The 22,216-nt window shown below is 42.4% G+C and overlaps 1 protein-coding gene across 1 annotated transcript in view; it reads right to left on the bottom strand.

The window, feature by feature from the left end:
- Nucleotides 1-17,395, bottom strand: part of TDRD12 (tudor domain containing 12) — a gene marked incomplete at its 5' end in the record, with an annotated part of 114,500 nt that extends 97,105 nt beyond the window's left edge. The window contains 2 exons of the mRNA XM_080644450.1: nucleotides 12,810-12,968; nucleotides 17,372-17,395. Coding sequence (XP_080500576.1) covers nucleotides 12,810-12,968; nucleotides 17,372-17,395 — 183 coding nt within the window. The remainder of the gene's footprint in view (nucleotides 1-12,809; nucleotides 12,969-17,371) is intronic.
- Between the last annotated feature and the right edge of the window lie 4,821 nt (nucleotides 17,396-22,216).

The raw sequence follows: 22,216 nt of genomic DNA, 5'->3' as shown, positions 1-22,216 counted from the left end.
CCCAACTGCCCTCCCCTGCTGGCCTGATCGCCCACAACCGCCCTCCCCTGCCAGCCATCTTGTGGTGGCCATCTTGTGTCTACATGGGGGCGGCCATCTTGTGTGTTGGAGTGACGGTCAATTTGCATATTGCTTTTATTAGATAGGATGTTTCTCTCTCTCCTTTCCTCTTTGAAATTAATAACATTTTTAAAAAATAAAAATCAATTTTAAAAAATATCCTTGGGTGAAGATTAAAATAATATTAATACATTTTAAAAAAATAAATTTCTGTAGTCCCCTTTTAGGGAAACTACCCTGCTGAATTGACAGGCCTTGGCATCCTGGCTGTCCCACAAGACTGCCAAGCCACAAGTGACTCAATGGCAATCCACAGACAGGCAAACCAAATATAAAGTGGCCCAGTGGGGACAGCTGTGCCCAGCAAGGAAGAAGTGGGCCAAATGAGAATCTGCCCTCAGGAATTAAAGTTGGAAAATATAGTGCAGCCATTCTGCAAAACGCAAATAATTCAAGACATATTCTGCCAAAGGATGGAGGTTACTTCTGTTTAATTCTTAAGTCAAAGTAACTTTTAGGCATGGTATGAATAGGTACTAATTCACACAGCCAGGTAACTTTGAAATTGTGGTATATTAGGGTTTCCACTAGCCAAAAATGGAATAAGTTAGGCATCAAAAACAATGATTACAATTGATGAATGTATTAAAAGCCATGAGTTCAATACAGTACTTAAAAAATAAAAAAGAGAAACAAAACACCCTGTGGACACCAATGTAGATAACTAGACACAAATCACTATGCTGAAACTGATAAGGGAAAGAATCAAGTAATGTTTCTAACTTTCCAGGATAAACTGTAAAAAACTTCTGGAGACTATCAAGGGAGAGAGACAGCAATACAGTCATAGTAGGGGACTTTAATACCCCACTAACACCACTGGACAAATCCTCTAAACAAAAAATCAGCAAAGAAATATCAATCCTAAATGACACACTAGATCAGATGGAATTAATTGACATCTTCAGAACATTTCAACCCCAAGCCACAGAATATACATTTTTCTCAAGTGCACGAGTCATTTTCAAAGATAGACCATATATTGGGACACAGGCAAAGTCTCTTCAAATTCAAGAAGATAGAAATCATATCAAGCATCTTCTCAAATCACAATGGCATAAAACTAGAAATCAACTACAATAAAAACAATGAAAAAAATCAAACACCTGGAGGCTAAATAGCATGCTATTAAACAATGACTGGATTACCAGAGAGATCAAAGAAGAAATAAAAAGCATCATGGCAACAAATGACAATGAAAACACAACAATCTAAAATCTATGGGACACGCCCTGACCGGTTTGGCTCAGTGGATAGAGCGTCGGCCTGCAGACTGAAGGGTCCTGGGTTCGATTCCAGTCAAGGGCATGTACCTTGGTTGCGGGCACATCCCCGGTGGCAGGTGTGCAGGAGGCAGCTGATCGATGTTTCTTTCTCATCGATGTTTCTAACTCTCTATCCCTCTCCCTTCCTCTCTGTAAAAATTAATAAAATATATTTAAAAAAATAAAATTAAAATCTATGGGACACAGTGAAAGCAGTCTTCAGAGGGAAGTTTATAGCTCTACAGGCCTACCTGAAAAAACAAGAAACAATGGTAATAAATTATCTAACCCTACAACTCAAAGAGTTAGAGCAACAAGAAAAGCCCAGCACAGTGGTTGGCAAACTGCGGCTCGCGAGCCACGGTTTGCCGCTCTGTTGACTAATGAGTTTGCCGACCACTGGGATAGGGGCAAACTCATTATTTTTTATTTTTTAAGTTCAATACAGTACTTAAAAAATAAAAAAAAAGAAACAAAACACCCTGTGGACACCAATGTAGATAACTAGGCACAAATCACTATGCTGAAAACTGATAAGGGAAAGAATCAAGTAATATTTCTAACTTTCTAAGATAAACTGTATAATGTCAGGGTAGCTGAACAATCCTAACACGAGGGAACATTCTCTGCAGAAGAACTCCAGCTCGGGAATACAGAAGGAATGTGAAAACAACCAATTTGCAAGCTTAAGTGAAAGCATTGATTGGGGCAGTGGTAATCACTGGATGGTACAATCATGACATGAAAAGCTGATGGCACCACCGACAGGGAGCGCTCAGGCTGTCGCCATCTAAATGCACTGGTCAATCTTAGCATCACCAAAAGTGATATTATCTCCCAATTCAATACAAGATGAAGCTCACAGTACCAATCGTTCCAGGGGGTGGGGAGCAACTGACCCTAAATCTAATCAAAGCTTTACGTTTAACTATTGGACCACAGAAAATACAGGGTATACAGAGGAAAAGTTCACACCACCACCACTAAGAAGCAATCAGGCTATCCAAAACGTTGAGTGTTTCTTCTTAATATGGAGTATATATATTTTTGGTAGTTTCTTCTTTTTTTAATTTTATTTTATTGTTTAAAGTATTACAAATAGTAGTACATATATCTCCTTTCTTTCCCCCATTGACCTCCCCCCAGCCTCCCCTACCCCCCGGCACATGCCCTCACCCCCCTCCCAGTGTCTTGCGTCCACTGGTTATGCTTATATGCATGCATACAAGTCCTTCGGTTGATCTCTTACCTCCCCCGCCCCACTTCTCCCCAGGCTTCCCGCTGTAATTTGAAAGTCTGTTTGATGCTTCTCTGCCTCTATATCTACCTTTTTGTTCATCAGGTTATAATGTTCTTTATTATCCATAAATGAGTGAAATCATGTGGTATTTTCATTTCACTGGCTGGCTTATTTCACTTAGCATAATGCTCTCCAGTTCCATCCATGCTACTGCAAATGGTAAGAATTCCTTCTTTTTTATAGCAGCATATATTCCATTGTGTAGATGTACCATAGTTTTCTAATCCACTCATCTGCTGATGGGCATTTAGGCTGTTTCCAAATCTTAGCTATTGTAAATTGCACTGCTATGAACATAGGGGTGCATGTATCCTTTCTGACTGGTGTTTCTGTTTTCTTGGGCTATACTCCTAGAAGTGGTATTACTGGGTCAAATGGCAGTTCCATTTTTAATTTTTTGAGGAAACGCCATACTGTTTTCCACAGTGGCTGCACCAGTCTGCATTCCCACCAGCAGTGAAGAAGGGTTCCTTTTTCTCCGCATCCTCTCCAGCACTTGTCATTTGTTGATTTGTAGGTGATAGCCATTCTGACAGGTGTGAGATGGTACCTCATTGTTGTTTTGATTTGCAACTCTTGGATGATTAGTGACTTTGAGCATGTTTTCATATGTCTCGTGGCTTTCTGAATGTCCTCTTTCAAAAAGTATCTATTTAGATCCTTTGCCCATTTTTTATTGGATTGTTTATCTTCCTTTTGTTAAGTTATAGGAGTTCCCTGTAAATGTTGATTAAACCCTTATCAGAGATAACATTGGCAAATATGTTCTCCCATGCAGTGGGCTTTCTTGTTGTTTTGTTGGTTTCTTTTGCTGTGCAAAAGCTTTTTATTTTGATATAGTCCCATTTGTTTATTTTTTCCTTAGTCTCTCTTGCCCTAAGATATGTATCTGTAAAGATATTGCTACGACATATGTCTGCAATTTTGCTACCTATGGAATCTTGTAGGATTTTTATGGTTTCCCTTCTTACATTCAAGTCCTTTAGCCATTTTGAGTTTGTTTTTGTGTATGGTTGTAAGTTGGTGATCTAGTTTCATTTTTTTGCATGTATCTGACCAAATTTCCCAGCACCATTTATTAAAGAGACTGTTTTGACTCCATTGTATGTTCTTACCTCCTTTGTCAAATATTAATTGAGTATAATGGCTTGGGTCAATTTCAATTTCTGTGTTCTCTATTCTGTTCCATTGGTCTATATGTCTGTTCTTGTGCCAGTACCAGGCAGTTTTGAGAACCGTGGCTTGGTAATATAGCTTGATATCTGGTTTTGTGAACCCTCCAACTTTGTTCTTCTTTATCAGGATAGCTGTGGCTATCCGGGGTCTTTTTTTATTCCAGATGAATTTTTGGAGTTTGTTCTAGATCTTTGAAATAAGCCATTGGCATTTTAATAGATATTGCATTGAATCTATATATTGCTTTAGGTAGTATGGACATTTTAATGATATTGATTCTCCCAATCTATGAACATGGTATGTCCTTCCATTTATGTCTTCCTCTATCTCCTTTTTCAATGTCCTGTAGTTTTCCGAGTACAGGTCTTTTACATCCTTAGTTAAGTTTATTCCTAGATATTTTAATTTTTTTGGTGCAATGGTAAATGGCATTGTTTTTTCATTTCTCTTTCTGTGAGTTCATTATTGGTGTATAAAAAGGCCATAGATTTCTGGGTGTTAATTTTGTATCCTGCTACATTGCCAAATTCATTTATTAGGTCTGGTAGTTTTTTGCTGGAGTCTTTGTGGTTTTCTATGTATAGTATCGTGTCATCTACAAATAAGGAGTTTTACTTCTTTTCCAATTTGGATGCCTTTTATTTCTTCTTCTTGTCTGATCGCTATGGCTAGTACTTCTAGTACTATATCAAACAGGAGTGGTGACAGTGGGCACCCTTGTCTTGTTCCTGTTCTTAGGGGAAATGGTTTTAGTTTTTACCCATTGATTATGATGTTGGCTTTAGGTTTGTCATATAGGGTTTTTATTATGTTGAGGTATGATCCCTCTATTCCCACTTTGCTGAGAATTTTTATCAAGAAAGGGTGTTGGATTTTGTTATATGCTTTTTCTGCATCAATTGATATGATTATGTGATTTTGTCTCTCAGTTTGTTTATGTGATGTATCACATTTATTGATTTGTGGATATTGTACCATCCTTGCATCCCTGGAATAAATCCCACTTGGTCATGGTGTATGATCTTTCTAATGTATTGCTGAATCCGAGTTGCCAGAATTTTATTGAGGATTTTAGCATCTATGTTCATCAAGGATATTGGCCTGTAGTTCTCTTTTTTTGTGGTGTCTTTATCTGGTTTTGGTATTAGGGTAATTCTGGCTTCATAGAAAGAGCTTGGAATTATGCTTTCCTCTTGAATTTCTTGGAATAGTCTGAGGAGGATAGGTTTTAGTTCCTCTTTGAATTCTTGGTAGAACTCCCCTGTAAAGCAATCTGGACCAAGGCTTTTGTTTGCTGGAAGGTTTTTTATCACTGTTTCAATTTCTTTGGTAGTGATCGGCCTATTCAGGTTTTTTTATTTTTCTTGGTTGAGTTTTGGGAGCTTGAATTTTTCTAAGAATATGTCCATTTCATCTAGGTTGCCCATTTTGTTGAAATAGAGTTGTTCATAGTTTGTATTTCTGTGGGATCGGTTGTTACTTCATCTCTTTCATTTCTGATTTTGTTCATTTGGGTCCTCTCTCTTTGCTTCTTGGTGAGCCTGGCTAGAGGTTCATCATTCTTGTTTGTCCTTTCAAAGAACCAGCTCTTGGTTTTGTTGATCTTTTGTATTTTTTTTTTGTCTCTATGTCGTTTATCTCCACTCTGATCTTTATCATTTCCTTCCTTCTGCTTATGCTGGGTCAGTGGTCGGCAAACTGCGGCTCGCGAGCTACGGTTTGCCGCTCTGTTGACTAATGAGTTTGCTGACCACTGACCTAGACTCTCGATTCCAATAATTATAGGCTGTTGTTGTTCCTTGTGATTAAGCCCCTATCTCAGTGGTTGGTAAACTCATTAGTCAACAGAGCAGTTTGCCGACCACTGCACTGGGCTTTTCTTGTTGCTCTCTTTCTAACTCTTTGAGTTGTAGGGTTAGATAATTTATTACCATTGTTTGTTTTTTCAGGTAGGCCTGTAGAGCTATAAACTTCCCTCTGAAGACTGCTTTCACTGTGTCCCATAGATTTTGGATTGTTGTGTTTTCATTGTCATTTGTTGCCATGATGCTTTTTATTTCTTCTTTGATCTCTCTGGTAATCCAGTCATTGTTGTTGTTTTTATGTTTTTTGGGTTTTTTTAAATTTAATAAATCTTTATTGTTCAGATTATTACAATTGTTTCTCCTTTTTCCCCCCATAGCTCCCCTCCACCCGGTTCCCACCCCACCCTCTGCCTTTACCTCCCCACCACTGTCCTCATCCATAGGTGTACGCTTTTTGTCCAGTCTCTTCCTGCACCCCCCCATATCCTTTCCCCCTGAGAATTATCAGTCCACCCACTTTCTATGCCCCTAATTCTATTATATTCACCAGTTTATTGTGTTCCTCAAATTTTTAATTCACTTGATTTTTAGGTACACTTGTTGATAGATATGTATTTGTTGTTCATAATTTTTATCTTTACTTTTTTCTTCTTCCTCTTCTTAAAGAATACCTTTCAGCATTTCATAAAATACTGGTTTGGTGGTGATAAACTCCTTTAGCTTTTTATTATCTGTGAAGCTCTTTATCTGACCTTCCATTCTTAATAACTTTGCTGGGTAGAGCAATCTTGGTTGTAGGTTCTTGCTTTTCATCACTTTGAATATTTCTTGCCACTCCTGTCTGGCCTGCATAGTTTCTGTTGAGAAATCAGCTGACAATTGTATGGGTGCTCCCTTGTAGGTAATTAACTGGTTTTCTCTTGCTGCTTTTAATATTCTTTGTCTTTTGCTCTTGGCATTTTAATTATGATGTGTCTTGGTGTGGTCCTCTTTGGATTCCTCTTGTTTGGGGTTCTGTGCACTTCCTGGACTTGTAAGTCTATCTCTTTCACAAGGTAGGGGAAGTTTTCAGTCATTATTTCTTCAAATAGGTTTTCAGTATCTTGCTCTCTGTCTTCTTCTGGCACCCCCATAATTCTGATGTTAGTACTCTTGAAGTTGTCCCAGAGGCTTCTTACACTATCTTCAACTATTTGGATTCTTTTTTCTTTTTGCTTTTCCGGTTGAGTGTTTTTTGCTTCTTTGTTTTTCAAATCTTTGACTTGATTCTTGCGTTTCTCTAGTCTGCTGTTGGGTCTCTGTATAATATTTTTTATTTCAGTCAGTGTATGTTTAATTTCTAGTTGGTCTTTTTTCATATCCTCCAGGGTCTCGCTAAATTTATCAGCCTTTTCTAGGATATTCTTGAAAAGCCTTATAACCATGGTTTTGAATTCTATAACCAGTCATTTGTTTTCCTCCATTTCTTTCATTTGTGATGTTTCTTTGCCTCCGCATTTTCGCTGCTTCCTGAGTTGGTAGGGTAGCTTTGTGTGCTAGGTTTTCTATATGGCCCAGTGGGTCGGCCTCCCCAGTTAACCTGAGATGGACACTCTTGGTGCACCCCTTGTGGACTGTGTGTACAGCCTTGTTGTAGTTAAGACTTGATTGTTGTTGGTATCACTGGGAGGAATAGATCTCCAGGCCAGTTGGCTGTGAGGGTCAGCTGTGTATACGCTGGGAGAAGTTCAGTGCTGGAGACAGCCTTATAGGATTAGACTTGCAAAACTGCAAAAGCCTCTGTGCTCAGCTTGGATGGGGCGGAGTCTCAGGGCAAAGCAGACAGTCTTGGCTTCCCGTCAGCCCTGTCCTTGCGCGCGTGCCTCCAGACCTCTGACTTCCGCGACTCCCCCGAGTTTCCGCCTGACAGTCCAGATTCCCCCTGTAAGAGCATGGGTCCCCAGGGGCTCGCCCAGAACTGGTGTTCAGTGCAGTCAGGAGCTTCCGACTCCCTTCCGCTATGGAATGCCTGGGGCAACCTCCGCATTCAGCTTTCTCTGCGAGCAATCGCGTGCGCACGTGCATGCCTCCAGACCCGCCACGGCTCCCCCGGGTCTCTGAGTCTCTGAGTTTCCGTGTGCCTTTCTCTCTACCTGACAATCCAGACTCTCCCTGTATGAGCCTGGGTCCACAAGGTTTCGCCCAGAACTGGGTTTCAGTGCAGTCGGAACTGGGGTTCAGTGCAGTCGGGGGCTTCCTTCCCCCTCCCGCCAGAGAAAGTCAGCCAGGCACTCAGTCGCCCTTCCTCTCTGCGCATGTCTCCATACCTCAGCCCTCCTTTGCCGCTCCTCTGATTCTCCATGAGCTTTCCTCTTTCCTTCTAGTTGTAGAATTTCCACTCAGCCAGCCTTCCTGGGGTTCTGGATGATGTCTGTTCTTTTAGTTGTAGTTTTGAAATTGTTGTGTGAGGCAGCAGTTTAGGTGCTTACCTATGCTGCCATCTTGGTTTCTCAATCCAGTCATTGTTTAATAGCATGCTATTTAGCCTCCAGGTGTTTGATTTTTTTCATTGTTTTTATTGTAGTTGATTTCTAGTTTTAAGCCATTGTGATCTGAGAAGATGCTTGATATGATTTCTATCTTCTTGAAGAGACTTTGCCTGTGTCCCAATATATGGTCTATCTTTGAAAATGACTCGTGCACTTGAGAAGAATATATATATTCTGTGGCTTGGGGTTGAAATGTTCTGAAGATGTCAATTAATTCTATCTGACCTAGTGTGTCATTCAGGATTGATATTTCTTTGTTGATTTTTTGTTTAGAGGATTTGTCCAGTGGTGTTAGTGGGGTATTAAAGTCCCCTACTATGACTGTATTGCTGTCAATCTCTCCCTTGATATCCTCCAGGAGTTTTTTTATGTATTTGGGTGCTCCTCTATTGGGTGCATATATGTTTACCAGAGTTATTTCTTCTTGTTGAATTGCTCCCTTTAGTATTATGAAGTGGCCTTCCTTATCTCTTGTTATGTCCTTCACTTTGAGATCTAATTTGTCAGATATAAGTATTGCTATCCCAGCTTTTTTTTTCATTTCCATTCGCCTGAAGTACCTTTTCCATCCCTTCACCATCAGTCTGAGTCATTTTTTCTGAGGTGAGTTTCCTGTAGACAGCAGATATATGGGAGCTACCCTATGTCTTTTGATTGGGGTATTTAATCCATTTACATTTAAAGTTATTATTGATAAGTACTTATCACCATTTTTATTTTTTATCCCTGTGTTCCTTCTTCACTTCCCATTTCTTCTTTTTATAGCAGACCCATTAGCATTTCTTGAATTGCTGGTTTGGTGGTAATAAACTCCCTTAGTCCTTCTATGTCTGTGAAGCTCCTGATTTCACCCTCAATTTTGATTGATAGCCTTGCTGTGTACAGTATTCTTGGATTCAGACCCTTCCTTTGCATGACTTTGTATATTTCATTCCATTCCCTTCTGACCTGTTTCTGTTGAGAAATCAGTCGCTAGTCTAATCCTTTGTAGGTAACTTTCTGTCTCTTTCTGGCTGCTTTTTAAAATTCTTACTTTGTCGCTGTTGTTTGCAAATCTACACTAATAAAAGAGAAAGATGCAAATTGACTGTACCTTTGCAACACCCACCAGCCAATCAGGAGTGAGTATGAAAATTAACCCAACAAAGATGGAAGGCTAATTTGCATATACAGGCGCCCAGCAGCCAGGGATGGGATGCTTGCGTTGTCGCCATGGTGACGACACAGGCGTTTCGCACCTCCCCAGCCACTCAGGGCCTCTGGGCAGCGTGGGAAGGTGGAAAGGCGGCTCTGGGCAGAGCGAAGGCAGAAAGGCAGCTCTGGGCCAGAGCAAAGGCTGTGCCGGCAGCCAGGGTAAGGAAGGCCCATTCTGCACGAAACTTCGTGCATCAGGCATCTAGTTTAATTATAATGTGCCTTGGCGTCGGTCTTTTGGCGTTCATTTTGTTGGGGACTCTGTGAGCTTCTTAGACTTGTGTGTTTTTTTTCTTCCCTGTATCAGGGAAGTTTTCTGTCATTATTTCTTCAAACAGGTTTTCTATTCCTTGCTCAGTTTCCTCTCCTTCTGGCACCACTATTATGTGGATGTTGTTTCGTTTAGTGTTGTCCCAAAGGTCCCTTAGGCTCTCCTCTTGTTTTTTAAGTTTTTTTTTCCTAGATGCTGCTCTGCTTGGGTTTTTTTTTCCTACCTTGTATTCTAGCTCACTGATGCGGTCCTCTACTTCTTCTAGTCTGTTGATGCTTTCTACTGAGTTCTTTATTGCAGAGATGTCATTTTTCATTTCTTCTTGGTTCTTCTTCATTTCCTCTTGGTTCTTACACATATTGTTGAATTTGTCTTCCAACCTTTTCAGCGACCTTACGACCTTTCTCTGAATTCTTTCTCTGACATATTGCTTGCCTCAATTTCGTTTACTTCCTTTTCTGGTGATGCCTCCTTTTCTTTCGTATGTAGGCTGTTTCTTTGTCTCCCCATGATCTCTCCTCTCCGGGTGTGTGATCATGTAGCTCTCTCTCTCCTGCATTGACTTAAAGGCACAAAATACAACACAACAAGGCACAATGCACAAGGCACTGAACACAAATGTATTCACGATACTAATAACCCCAAATAAAGGTGACCACCAGAGAAAAGAGAATTAGGGCATTTAAAAAAAGAGTGCAAAAAGTGATACTGAGAAAAGGATACACAAACAAAAAAACAACAAAAAACAATCTAATCAACAATCAAACTAACAACAACAATAGGACAGAGAAAAAGAAGGGCAAAACAAAATAAAACAAAAAACAAAAAAACAACAAAAAACAAACAAAAAAAGGAAGAGAGAAAAAAATTTGGATAGTGAAGAAAGAGAAGAGAGATGTGTATGGACTTGAAGCAGGGGATTGGAAATTAGATATATAAGTAGGATGAATTTTTAACAAGGGGTAAAAAGAAGGAATAGGGAAAATCTAAAGCAGGAATAGGGTAAAGAGGAAGAGAATTAGCATAAAGGTAAAGTTGAGATAGAGTAAAATGATGCTAAAGGAAAAATGAAAATAGAATGTAGAACACGAATCCCAAAATAAAATAAAGAGAAATTAAAATGAAACTTTAAAAAAAGGTAAAAGCATTGTAGTAATAATACTGATTAAAAATAAAAATATAATAATTAAAAAGTTAAGATCAAGTGAGAAAAAAAATTAGTTTCTTAAGTAAAAGATAAAAAATAAAAATGTACAGTAGTGAAGGTCATTCACTTCCTCTACTGTTCTGTTTGGCATGCCTGTTTCCTGTCAGGTAGTCAGGACAGTATTGAAGTTCCCTGTGTTCCACCGCTCCTTTGTGTCGTAAGTCACAATGTTGTTTTCAAGCAGGCAGTATTTCTTTTTTTCTCAGCCTGCCTGTGGTTGTATTTACACAAGAGTCAATTTGTGATTCAACCCCTGGGTGGCAGTGTTTCTGTATTGACATCTGGGGCTATAAGTCCTTCCTACCCAGTATTTACAATTTGTTTTCCCTGCTGCACTTATTACTCGTTTGGGGGGTATGGACTGCCCCAGAGCTGGGTTTTTTTATCATTTCTCCCCGCTCTGATCCCAGGTTCCACAAAACAACTTTCCCCTGCAGTCTCTGAGAGTGTTTTTAATTGGGTTATCCTATGTACAGGGCTTAGTAATCAAAAGCAAGGATTTAAAGAGAAAAAAGAGTCAGAGTAAGTGCACGAACTCACAACTTTTCTGCCCCGGCACTGCGCCCGACTCAGCTTATGTCTCTGTGCATGTCTTTTTCCCCTGGCACAGCGCAGCCAGTTTCCTGGTAAAGCTTCAGGCTGCCTTTTTGTGCTCAGCCCAGCTATGGGTTGATTTCTAGAGTTCCCTTCTGTCAGCAGCCCTGTGGACCCCCTTCCACATTCACGGACTACACTGGCCCCAACGGCCACTGATTTTGTGAGGCACAGACTTCCTCTAAACCTCTAGATCCTGCTGCGCATGTTTCTCCCTCCAGCCTGGATCACAGACCTCACCTTTCTCTGGGCGAAATCTGACCTTTCTGTGAGAAGGTGCAGAGCTCATCCAAGTCCACATATTCGTGCTGCTTGAGACCCGGTGTTTGTGGGTTCACAGCTGGTCTCTGGCTGCTGTGGCTGTAGGTTCCCAGGAGGTATCCGATTCTTCCCGACTGAAGGTAAGGCTTGGCTTCTGATCAGAGCCACTCTCCCCTTCAAGATGGCGCAGTCTCTGTGGCAGAGCCGGTTGCTCCGGGAAAGATTTCAGCAGCAGGGGAGGCTGCCCAGTCAGGGGAGCCCAGTTCAGCAGTCCTCAACAGTCCCTTGGAATATAGCTGTCCCTCACACACAAATAGACACTCCCCGTATGTCCACACACTCTCCTTTCGTTCTCTCATTCACCCACTATCTTGCAGCCTGCCTTCCCGTCGCAGCCATCTTCAATCCACTGGAGTATTTTTTTTTTAAGTGGAATATTTTAAAAGGACAACTGACCTGGTTTCTATTTATTAAACAAAGCAATGGTATGGGAGGAAGGGTTAATGTTATTAATGATGATTTTTGAGAGGGAAAGGAATTAAAATTGTTTATAATTTTTCTCATAAAGAGTTTATAAATCTTTTCCTATCATGCTATTAGAAAAATTCAAACTTTTCTGAGAAATAACTGATCTGTAGACAGAATCAGACAACAGGATTGGGAATTGAGGCTACAAGAAAGCAAGGAAGGACAATGATTCAGGGTAAGAAAAATTAAGGAGCACGGATTGACCAAAGTCATGGGCAAACTACAAGGAAGGCGTCAACCCTAGACTGCAAACCCCCATACCCTCTTTGCTGAGGTGCCGACACCTGTGATAAATCTAGAATAATCCCTCTGGTCTCAAGAGGGTGGACCCAATGCCTGAATTTACATGACACTCCATCTCCTGTTGCCTCATATGACCCTATACAACTGCCACATTCCATGATTAACCTAAATCTTGTGCAACCAAAAGAACTTAACACAAGGCAATGATTACAAGCAACAGAATACTCCAAAATCTTTTATCATCTTAGTTGCCAAAATATTCTATATTTTGAGTAGTATTTCAAGAGATGGTGCTTAAAGAACATTTAGATACATACCTGCCCTTCTTCCAACATTAATGGTTTTATTTTGATGTCTTGACGCATGCTATTATAGAAGTCATTCATGGCGCTATTTAGTTTTTGGTAGTCAGCTTCATGATCTAAAAAGGGACTATAACCTTTTATAATAACCCAGAAGCAACCTGGATCTTCAATCTGTAAAATTTTAAGACAAACAAAATAATGCATGATTTTAAAGTAGAACCACAAAATAATAAAACTTAGAATCACAATGACTGTTTCTAATTTAAGTGATCTAACAAATTCTTATATATATATATATATAATATATATATATATTATATATATATATATATATATATATATATATTATTGATTTTTTATAGAGAGGAAGGGAGAGGGATAGAGAGTTAGAAACATCGATGAGAGAGAAACATCGATCAGCTGCCTCCTGCACACCCCCTATTGGGGATGTGCCCGCAACCAAGGTACATGCCCTTGACTGGAATCGAACCTAGGACCCTTCAGTCTGCAGGCCGACGCTCTGTCGACTGAGCCAAACCAGTTAGGGCGATCTAACAAATTCTTGATAAGCACCTGTCTTAAATAGTCAGACCAAAGATAAAAGACTCTCAATATACATGCATATCAAATCATCATGTTGTACTCTTTAAACTTATACAATGTTACAGTTAATTGCCTTTCAATAAAGCTGGGGGGGGGAAATAAAAGATACAAAAATAAAATCTAAAACATGTCACCAATAATATGTAATTCTTTATTATGTATTGTGACTCAAAAAGCAGAGATCAATGTCCTTGAGCTCCTGTATTTTGAAAATATCCATAATAAAATGTAAAATCAAGGTTCAGACAATGTTTTTAGTATCCTATGTCTTTCATAAGAAAGAGAGGAAATACCCCAGCTGATGTGCTCACTGGTTGAGCATTGACCTATGAACCCGGAGGTATCGGTTCAATTCCTGATCAGGGCTCATGCCTGGTTGTGGGCTTGATCCCCAGTAGGGCGCATGTAGGAAGCAGCTGATCGATGATTCTCATCACTGATTTTCTCTCTCTTTCTCTTTCTCTCTTTTTTCCTTCCTCTCTAAAATCAATAAAAATATATTATTTTAAAAAAGAGGAAATATACATTCTGCTCATGTCAAAAGAAATAAATGATGGTAGATAACAAAACCAAATACAAATTATTACCTACAGAGGAAGCCAGAAGTGGGATACAAAAGGACAGAGATGAAAGTCAGATTTCTTCGAATGTATCTTGTTATCTTAGAAACTAAGATTTTCACTATTTAAGGTACAAATATAAAATGAAAAATTAAATTTGAATTGAAAATAATATGAATTTATTTATATACTTATCTCATGTGTCTATTTCCTAAATCTTCCTCCTAAAAAAGCCTAAAAGCAATGACATCCCAAGATTTGGCTTGTAGGTACCAGGTGGCAGGAAAACAGGTGTTCGAATTAGTCTTCTTTCTACATTTACATGCAGCTTTCTCAGGAACTCTCCCCAGTCCAGGTGGTGCAGAGAAGCTACAAACTCAAGCAGAAAGCCACAGTCTGTGGCTGGAGGAGCCAGAGCACAGAATATGGACCTGCCAGAGCAGCTATAAATTAAGGGGAGAAATTCTGAAGAGCCACAGAGGGAGAGCCCTAAAGTCTGCATCCGAAAACCCCCAACCCTTGGCAGAATTGCGAAGGTAAGACTCCAAGGAGTCCAGAGAAAAGCAGCATTGGAAGGTTGAAAGAAATACAGTTTTACTGGCTGCTGCTCATGAGAACTGTAGAACTCTCAGCGCACGGACTTGTCTCAACCTCTGCACTAAGAGGCCACCCAAACTCTAGTGTGCCTGCCAGGAGAATTTATTATTTGTTCTGGCCAACACCTGACAAATGCTGTTGACCTCCCTTTACTAAAGGGCTTACAGTTGTGAATCCTTCCCCTCCCTTTGAGATGTGTGTAACCCCAGAACCAGCTCAAATTGGCCTTGTCCTGTTTATAATTAGATGCTGAGTTGTTTTTCAGGAATAACCTAAGTCAGTGGTCGGCAAACTCATTAGTCAACAGAGCTAAATATCAACAGTACAACGAATGAAATTTCTTTTTAGAGCCAAATTTTTTAAACTTAAACTTCTTCTAACGCCACTTCTTCAAAATAGACTCGCCCAGGCCGAAAACTGACTTCTGCGCATGGGCCACGAAGTTTCAATGGTACTGTACGTGCGCGCCCGCACATGGTATTTTGTGGAAGAGCCACATTCAAGGGGCCAAAGAGCCGCATGTGGCTCGCGAGCCACGGTTTGCCGACCACTGGCCTAAGTCATGTAACCAAAGCAAGCTCACAGGAGAGAATTTTGACCTTCTACAACACCCAGAACTGCCCTGGAGCCTGTTCTCAGTGGTTAGAGCATCATGCACCAAAGGGTCGCAGGTTCGATTCCTGGTCAAGGGCACATACCTGGGTTGCTGGTTCAATACCTGACCCCAGTCAGGGCATGTGCAGGAAGCAACCAAACTATGTGTCTCTCTCACGTCAATGCTTCACCCTCTCTCTCTCTCTCTCTCTCTCTCTCTCTCTCTCTCTCTCTCTCTCCCCACCCCCCCGCCCCACTTCCACTCTCTCTAAAAATCAATGGAAAAAATATCCTCGGTAAGGATATTTTAACCCAAATAAGTAAGTAAATAAATAAATAAATAGCAGGCAGAATCAAAGCCCCCAAGTACCCAAAGAGCTGGAACTTGAATAGAACTGGATCACCAGATTCCTTTATTTATTTTTGTTAATCCTCACCTGAGGATATTTTTCCCATTGATTTTTAGAGAGTGTAAGGGAGGCGAGAGACACACATTAATTGGTTGCCTCCTGCACATGCTCCAACCAGGGCCAGGGATCGAACCTGTAACCCAGGTACATGCCCTTGACCAGGAATTGAACCCACAACCCTTCAGTGTACTGGCTGCACTCTATCCACTGAGAACACCGGCCAGGGCTCCTTCCTTTTAGAGCCAAGTAATATTCCATTGAATGAATCTTCCAAATTTTGCTTGTCCATTCATCTACTGATGGACACTTGAGGAAAAATATTTCTTCCATGTAAAAGCTAAATTAATCTGGAAAACAACTACTGGTACTTACTAGTACACCACACTTGGGGAAATAAATACTCCTATATTGTCTAGATATTTTGCTCAGTGTGAGCATGGTAAGAGCAGGAAGTTGGGGGCAGACCAAAGCTGAGGGGGTAGATAAAAAGGTTCCTGAATCCAATTAAAAGAGAGAGGTTCCTAAATTCAAGGCAGTTTAAGTCTAGCTCCTCCTGCCAGAGTTCTACCCTGATGGATTAGCATGTGGATGCTATATGTGGGTCTGTACCCCTGGAAGAATCCTATCTTGTGTGTTTATTGATTTCAGAGAGAGGAAGGGAGCGGGAAAGAGAGAAACACCAATGATGAGAGAGAATCACCAAATGGCTGCCTCCTGCATGCTCACAACCCGGGCATATGCCCTGACCGGAATCCCAGTGACCTCCTGACACTCAGTGGTTGAGCCGTATGGGCCAGGCAAGCCCTATCTTTCTAAGGAGAAATTATACTAATCTACTGAGGACGGATGGTAGAGGAGTTTGCCAGATGGATCTGAAACCCCTAAAAGTCTCAGAGCAAATCCTGTCAGAAACAGCTACTTCAAATGTTTATGAATCTCAATTCATATAAAATAACGTGACATAAAATAGGAATGTAAAGTTTGGGGTTTTTTTAATCCCATCATTTGCTATGGCCCTCTCTTCTGCCCACTGAAATATGATTTTTTTAAACATAATTTATATTTCCTTTTTCCCAGGAAACAAAACCCACCCCTTTGCTCTGGTTTATAAACTTCTTCCTCCAAGTAACATGGTGAACACAGCACGCCTTCCCAAGTCTCTTGCATCGCCAAGGTACACTCACCTGACTCAAAGCCTTTGAGAAACCGCAGCTGCCCGCCCCACTCAGCAGGCTTCACACGCGGTAAGCCCCCGCCGCGACGCCCACCCCCAGCCCCCACCCTCATCCCAGCTCCAAGGATGCAGGCGCGCGCGGGTAAGAAGTGGCCGCCAGAGCCGCAGGTGCGAGCGGGCAGGAGTCACCACAAATGGAGACCAAACGCATGTGTGAGGGGTTGGGAGAGAAGGGAGTTACCGGTCACCCCCCCGCCCCTGTCCAACGGGGGTAGTGGTCCCCTGGAGGGGACCCAGGTCGGGAGAACAGGTCAGGGTCCCCGTATCCACCGACCTGGGCGTGCAGGCGCGCTCAATCAGCGCGGACCCGGGCTGGGTGTGTGGAAGAACAGTCCGGCCCACACCCTAAGATTTAGTAAATACTGGCCACGCCCATTCACCTGAATTTCGGAAAAACGGCGAATAACTTTCATGCTATGTCCTCAATAGTGCATGGGACTCCGCTGCGCTAAAATGTCGGGTGGTTCTACTTAAAGAATCCAGGACCACATCCGGCACCCCCACCCGCGTCCCCACCAGAAACCTGCAGGGGAGCTGGGGTGGTCCACCGCCCGCTCGGGCTTCGCGCTCGCTCACCTTCAGCACTAGCACCTCGAGCATCTTCCCAGCGCCTCGCTGCACCCCGCGGGTTCGCCCTAGGACTGTAACACCGTCACGGCCGCGCCCCTTCCCGGGTCTCCGTCGCGAGTCACTCGGAGTAAACTTGGGGGACAAAAGCGGAGTCTATGAGTGCCCGCCTCCGCCCTCCGTGGGGGTCGCGCCTCCTCCCTGTTCGCCGCCTCAGACTCCGCGCGCCCCGCTCCGGACCCCACTTCCACCTCCCCTCACCCCTCAGCCCCGCAGCCCCGCAGCCCCGCAGCCCCGCAGCCCCGCAGCCCCGCAGCCCCGCAGCCCCGGCCCGCCACGCACCACAGGCGACGCGCTCTGTCCGCCAACCCGAACGCCGCGGGCGCGCTTGGGGCTCCCGCACCGCCCCCGCCGCCGACTCCCGCCGCTCAAGCCTCGAGATTCCAAGAAACCACGTGGTGCGCCAACGGCGTGCACAACGGTAGGTCGGCGCCCAGCGCACTTCGCCCGCTCCCGCGTCCGCGCGGAGAGGAAGGGCGGGGCCAGGCGCAGGAGGAGGGGCTGCTAGCCAGTAAGTGTCAGGCCTCACGCGGTTCAAGGGGTCACGGACCTTCGACTCTCGATTCCAGTAATTACAGGCTGTTGTTCCTTGTGATTAAGCCCCTATCAGAGTCCCTCTAGGGGACTCCTACATTCACCAAGGGGCAGAGTGGCCGCTTGCGGGCCGAATTAGTTCATGGTTGACTGCCAGAAGGCCCTCTGACTCCCTCTTAGCCATCCTTCACCTTCCATCCTTGGGATAAGGGAGAATCACCACTAGCTACTGATGCCTGGTATGTAGGAGCCTGTGGGCAACATCACCCCACTTCCTATCCCTCCTCCTTCTGGAAAGGTCCTCCTTCCTGATTTTTGTCCCACCTGGCCCTCCACCATCAGGATATCCCAAATTTTGGTCATCAAGGGTCACAAACTACAGCCTCACGAGCCAGGTTCTTCCCCAGATGTGTATTTTTTTTGCTATGTTAAGGCACCACAGAGTTCTCAAACTTTGAACACTTAGAAGCCTGAAAATTGGGACTCGGAGAATGGGTCTCAAAATTAGATGAGGTCATACTATATGAAACTAAGGACACCCAAAAAGCACTCAGCTTTTATTACTACCTCAGGAATAACCCAACAAACACTTGAATAAGCCAACAAACAAGAAAAAAGTGAAAGAACATTTCTTAAATATCGAAGGAACCATAGCTTAAAAAAGTGATGGGCCTAAGTAGTTTTGCAGATGAATAATTTAATATTTCAATTGCGAAAAAACAATTTCTTAAATCCTAGTGCTGGAACCAACATGAAGGCAACAGATTGCACCACTTTAGAAAGAGCACGCCAGTTGTGAGGGGTTATATATCTGGGAAACAGAATGCTCACATAAACATCCAATTTGAAAAGTAAGCATGATTTCACAAGATCAGGCAAACCTCACGTTTGTACAGTCTCAGGCAGGAGAGCTGGAAGGAGAGGTGTGCTGACTTCCAGTCAGGAGGAAAAAAGCTGCAACCTAAGTGAAGCTCACCTATTGCTGAACTGGGCTAACCAGGCCTACTCCCAACAGTCACCTGGCAGAGCCAAGTCACCTGGCAGGGCCAACTCACCTGACAGCTCCAGACCTTGTCAAAAAGAGATGAGAAACCACCAGATCTGATTTAAATGGGACAGTTCCCAAGCTCTAAAGAAGATGCAGGCCCTGGCCGGTTTGGCTCGGTGGATAGAGCGTCGGCCTGCGGACTGAAAGGTCCCAGGTCCGATTCCGGTCAAGGGCATGTACCTTGGTTGCGGGCACATCCCCAGTAGGGAGTGTGCAGGAGGCAGCTGATTGATGTTTCTCTCTCATCAATGTTTCTAACTCTCTGTCCCTCTTCCTTCCTCTCTGTAAAAAACCAATAAAATATATTTTTTAAAAAATAAAGAAGATGCAGAATACAGCCTTCTCCCAGCTCTTAGTGTAGATCAGTGTTTTTTTCTTTTGACTAGAACCCAAGCTACAATATGATGCTTCCCAAACTTTTCCACAACACAGCTCACAGAAAATGGAAATATTTAGACATCACACAGGGATGAAGAGTCAAGATTGTTGAAATGGGAGCTCACTACCCTGGGGCTCCAGTCACCTAGTCATCCCCTTAAGGCTGAAGGGGGTCAGTATCTGTTCCTGTAACTAGTCCCCCTACCCCCAACAAGTAGTGGGAAGCATTTTTGAAGAAATTACTCTGACGATATAACCCTGGTAAACATATAGCACCCAATATAGGAGCACCTAAATATATATATATCTTTTAAAAAAAAAAAAAAAAAACTTCTAGAGGACATTAAGGGAGAGATCAACCACAATGCATAGTAGGGGATTTTAACACCCCATTAACTTCACTAGATAGATCTTCCAGACAAAAAATTAACAAGGAAACAGTGACTCTAAAGGACACACTGGATCAGATGGATTTAATTGACGTTTATAGAACATTTCACCCCAAAGCTGCAGAATATACATTCTTCTCAAGTGCACATGGATCATTCACAAAGATAGACCACATGTTAGGACACAAAACAAGTCTCTGCAAGTTCAAGAGGATTAAAATCCTATCAAGCATCTTCTCAGATCACAGTGGAATGACATTAGAAATCAACCACAGTAAAAACACCCAAAAACATTCAAACTCATGAAGGCTAAATAGCATGTTATTAAAACAATGAATGGGTTACCAACAAGATCAAGAAAGAAATAAAAAACTTTTGGGAAACAAATGAAAATGAACACACGACTACCCAAAAGCTCTGGGACACAGCAAAAGCAGTCCTGAGAGGGAAGTTCATATCACTACAGGCTATGAACAAGAAAACAAGAAAAATTAATAAAAAACTATTTAGCCCTACAACTTAAAGAACTAGAAGGAGAACAACAAGAAAATCCCAGAGTAATAAGAAGGAAGGAAATAATAACGATTGGAGCAAAAATAAATGACATAGCCAAAACCGGTTTGGCTCAGTGGATGGAGCGTCGGCCTGCGGACTGAAGGGTCCCGGGTTCGATTCCGGTCAAGGGCATGTACCTTGGTTGTGGGCACATCCCCAGTGGGAGGTGTGCAGGAGGCAGCTGATCGATGTTTCTCTCTCATCGATGTTTCTAGCTCTCTATCACTCTCCCTTCCTCTCTGTAAAATATCAATAAAATATATTTTAAAAAATAAAAATAAAAATAAAAAAATAAATGACATAAAGACTAAAAAAAATACTAAAAAAAATCAGTGAAACCAAGAGCTGGTTCTTTGAAAGGATAAATAAGATTGATGAACTATTAGCCAGACTCATCAAGAAACAAAGAGAGAGGACCCAATTAAGTAAAATCAGAAACAAAAGTGAAGTAACCACTGACACACAGAAATACAAAGGATTGTAAGAAAATACTATGAACAACTATATGCCAACAAGCTGGACAATTTGGATGAAATGAACAAATTCGTAGAAAAAATACAATCTCCCAAAACTGAATCAGGAAGAATCAGAAAACCTGACTAGGCCAATAATAACTAATGAAATAGAAGCAGTAATCAAAAAACTCCCAGCATACAAAACCCGTGTCTGGATGCCTTCACAGGGGAGTTTTACCAAACACTCAAAGAACTAACACCCATACTTCTCAAACTATTCCAAAAAACCCAAGAGGAAGGAACACTTTCAAGTTCTTTTTATGAGGCCAGCATTATCCTAATTCCAAAACCAGATAAAGACACTACAAAGGAAGAGAATTACAAGCCAATATCACTAGATGAACCTAGATGCTAAAATCCTCAATAAAATATTAGCAAATCGGATCCAGCAATATATTTAAAAAAATCATACCCCATGACCAAATGGAATTTATTCCAAGGCTGGTACAATATTCACAAATCAATAAATGTGATACATCACATAAATAAACTGAAGGACAAAAATCACATGATACGTCACATATCAGTAGACACAGAAAAAGCATTCGACAAAATCCAACACCCATTTTTGATACAAACTCTCAGCAAAGTGGGAATAGAGGGAGCATAGCTCAACATGGTAAAGGCCATATATGACAAACCTACAGTGAACATGACACTCAATGGGCAAAAACTAAAACCATTTCCCCTAAGAACAGGAACTATACAGGGACGTCCACTCTCACCACTCTTATTCAACATAGTACTGGAAGTCCTAGTCACAGTGATCAGACAAGAAGAAGAAATAAAGGACATCCAAATTGGAAAGGAGGAAGTAAAACTCTCATTATTCGCAGATGACATAATATTATACATAGAAAACCCTAAAGACGCCACCAAAAAAACTACTAGATTTAATAAATTAATTTGGCAATGTAGCATAATACAAAATCAACACCCAAAAATTGAGGGCTTTTTTATACACCAACTAGAGGCCCAGTGCACAAAACTCTTCCACTGGTAGTGTCCCTAGCAGCTTCTGGCTGCTGGCCGGGTACTCTCTCCCTTCCCCCGGGCACCTGCCCCCCCCCACTGCCACTGGTTGCTGCCTGTGGGGCCTGATCGCTCTGCCAGTCACCCCACCACTGCCCAGCTCCCAGGCACTGAGGGAGCCAGGCAGCAGCCCCACCCCCTGCTACCACTGCTGGTCACCCTGCAATCGGATCGGCGGGGCATCGGGCCCCCACCCAGCTCCCTCAGTGCCTGGGAGCCCGGTGGTGGTGTGGCCATTGGATCAGCGGGGCAATCGCCCGCACCTGGCGACCAGTGGCTCACACCCGCCTTGGCCTGGCACCGCCCAGTCACCTGCTCCACCATCCTGCCCCAGTCCCACTCT

Source organism: Plecotus auritus (genome assembly GCF_963455305.1).
Source record: "Plecotus auritus genome assembly, chromosome: 10".
Taxonomy (NCBI): Eukaryota; Metazoa; Chordata; class Mammalia; order Chiroptera; family Vespertilionidae; genus Plecotus; species Plecotus auritus.
Note: the sequence above shows the minus strand (reverse complement) of the source record. Positions and strands in the feature narration are given on the sequence as shown.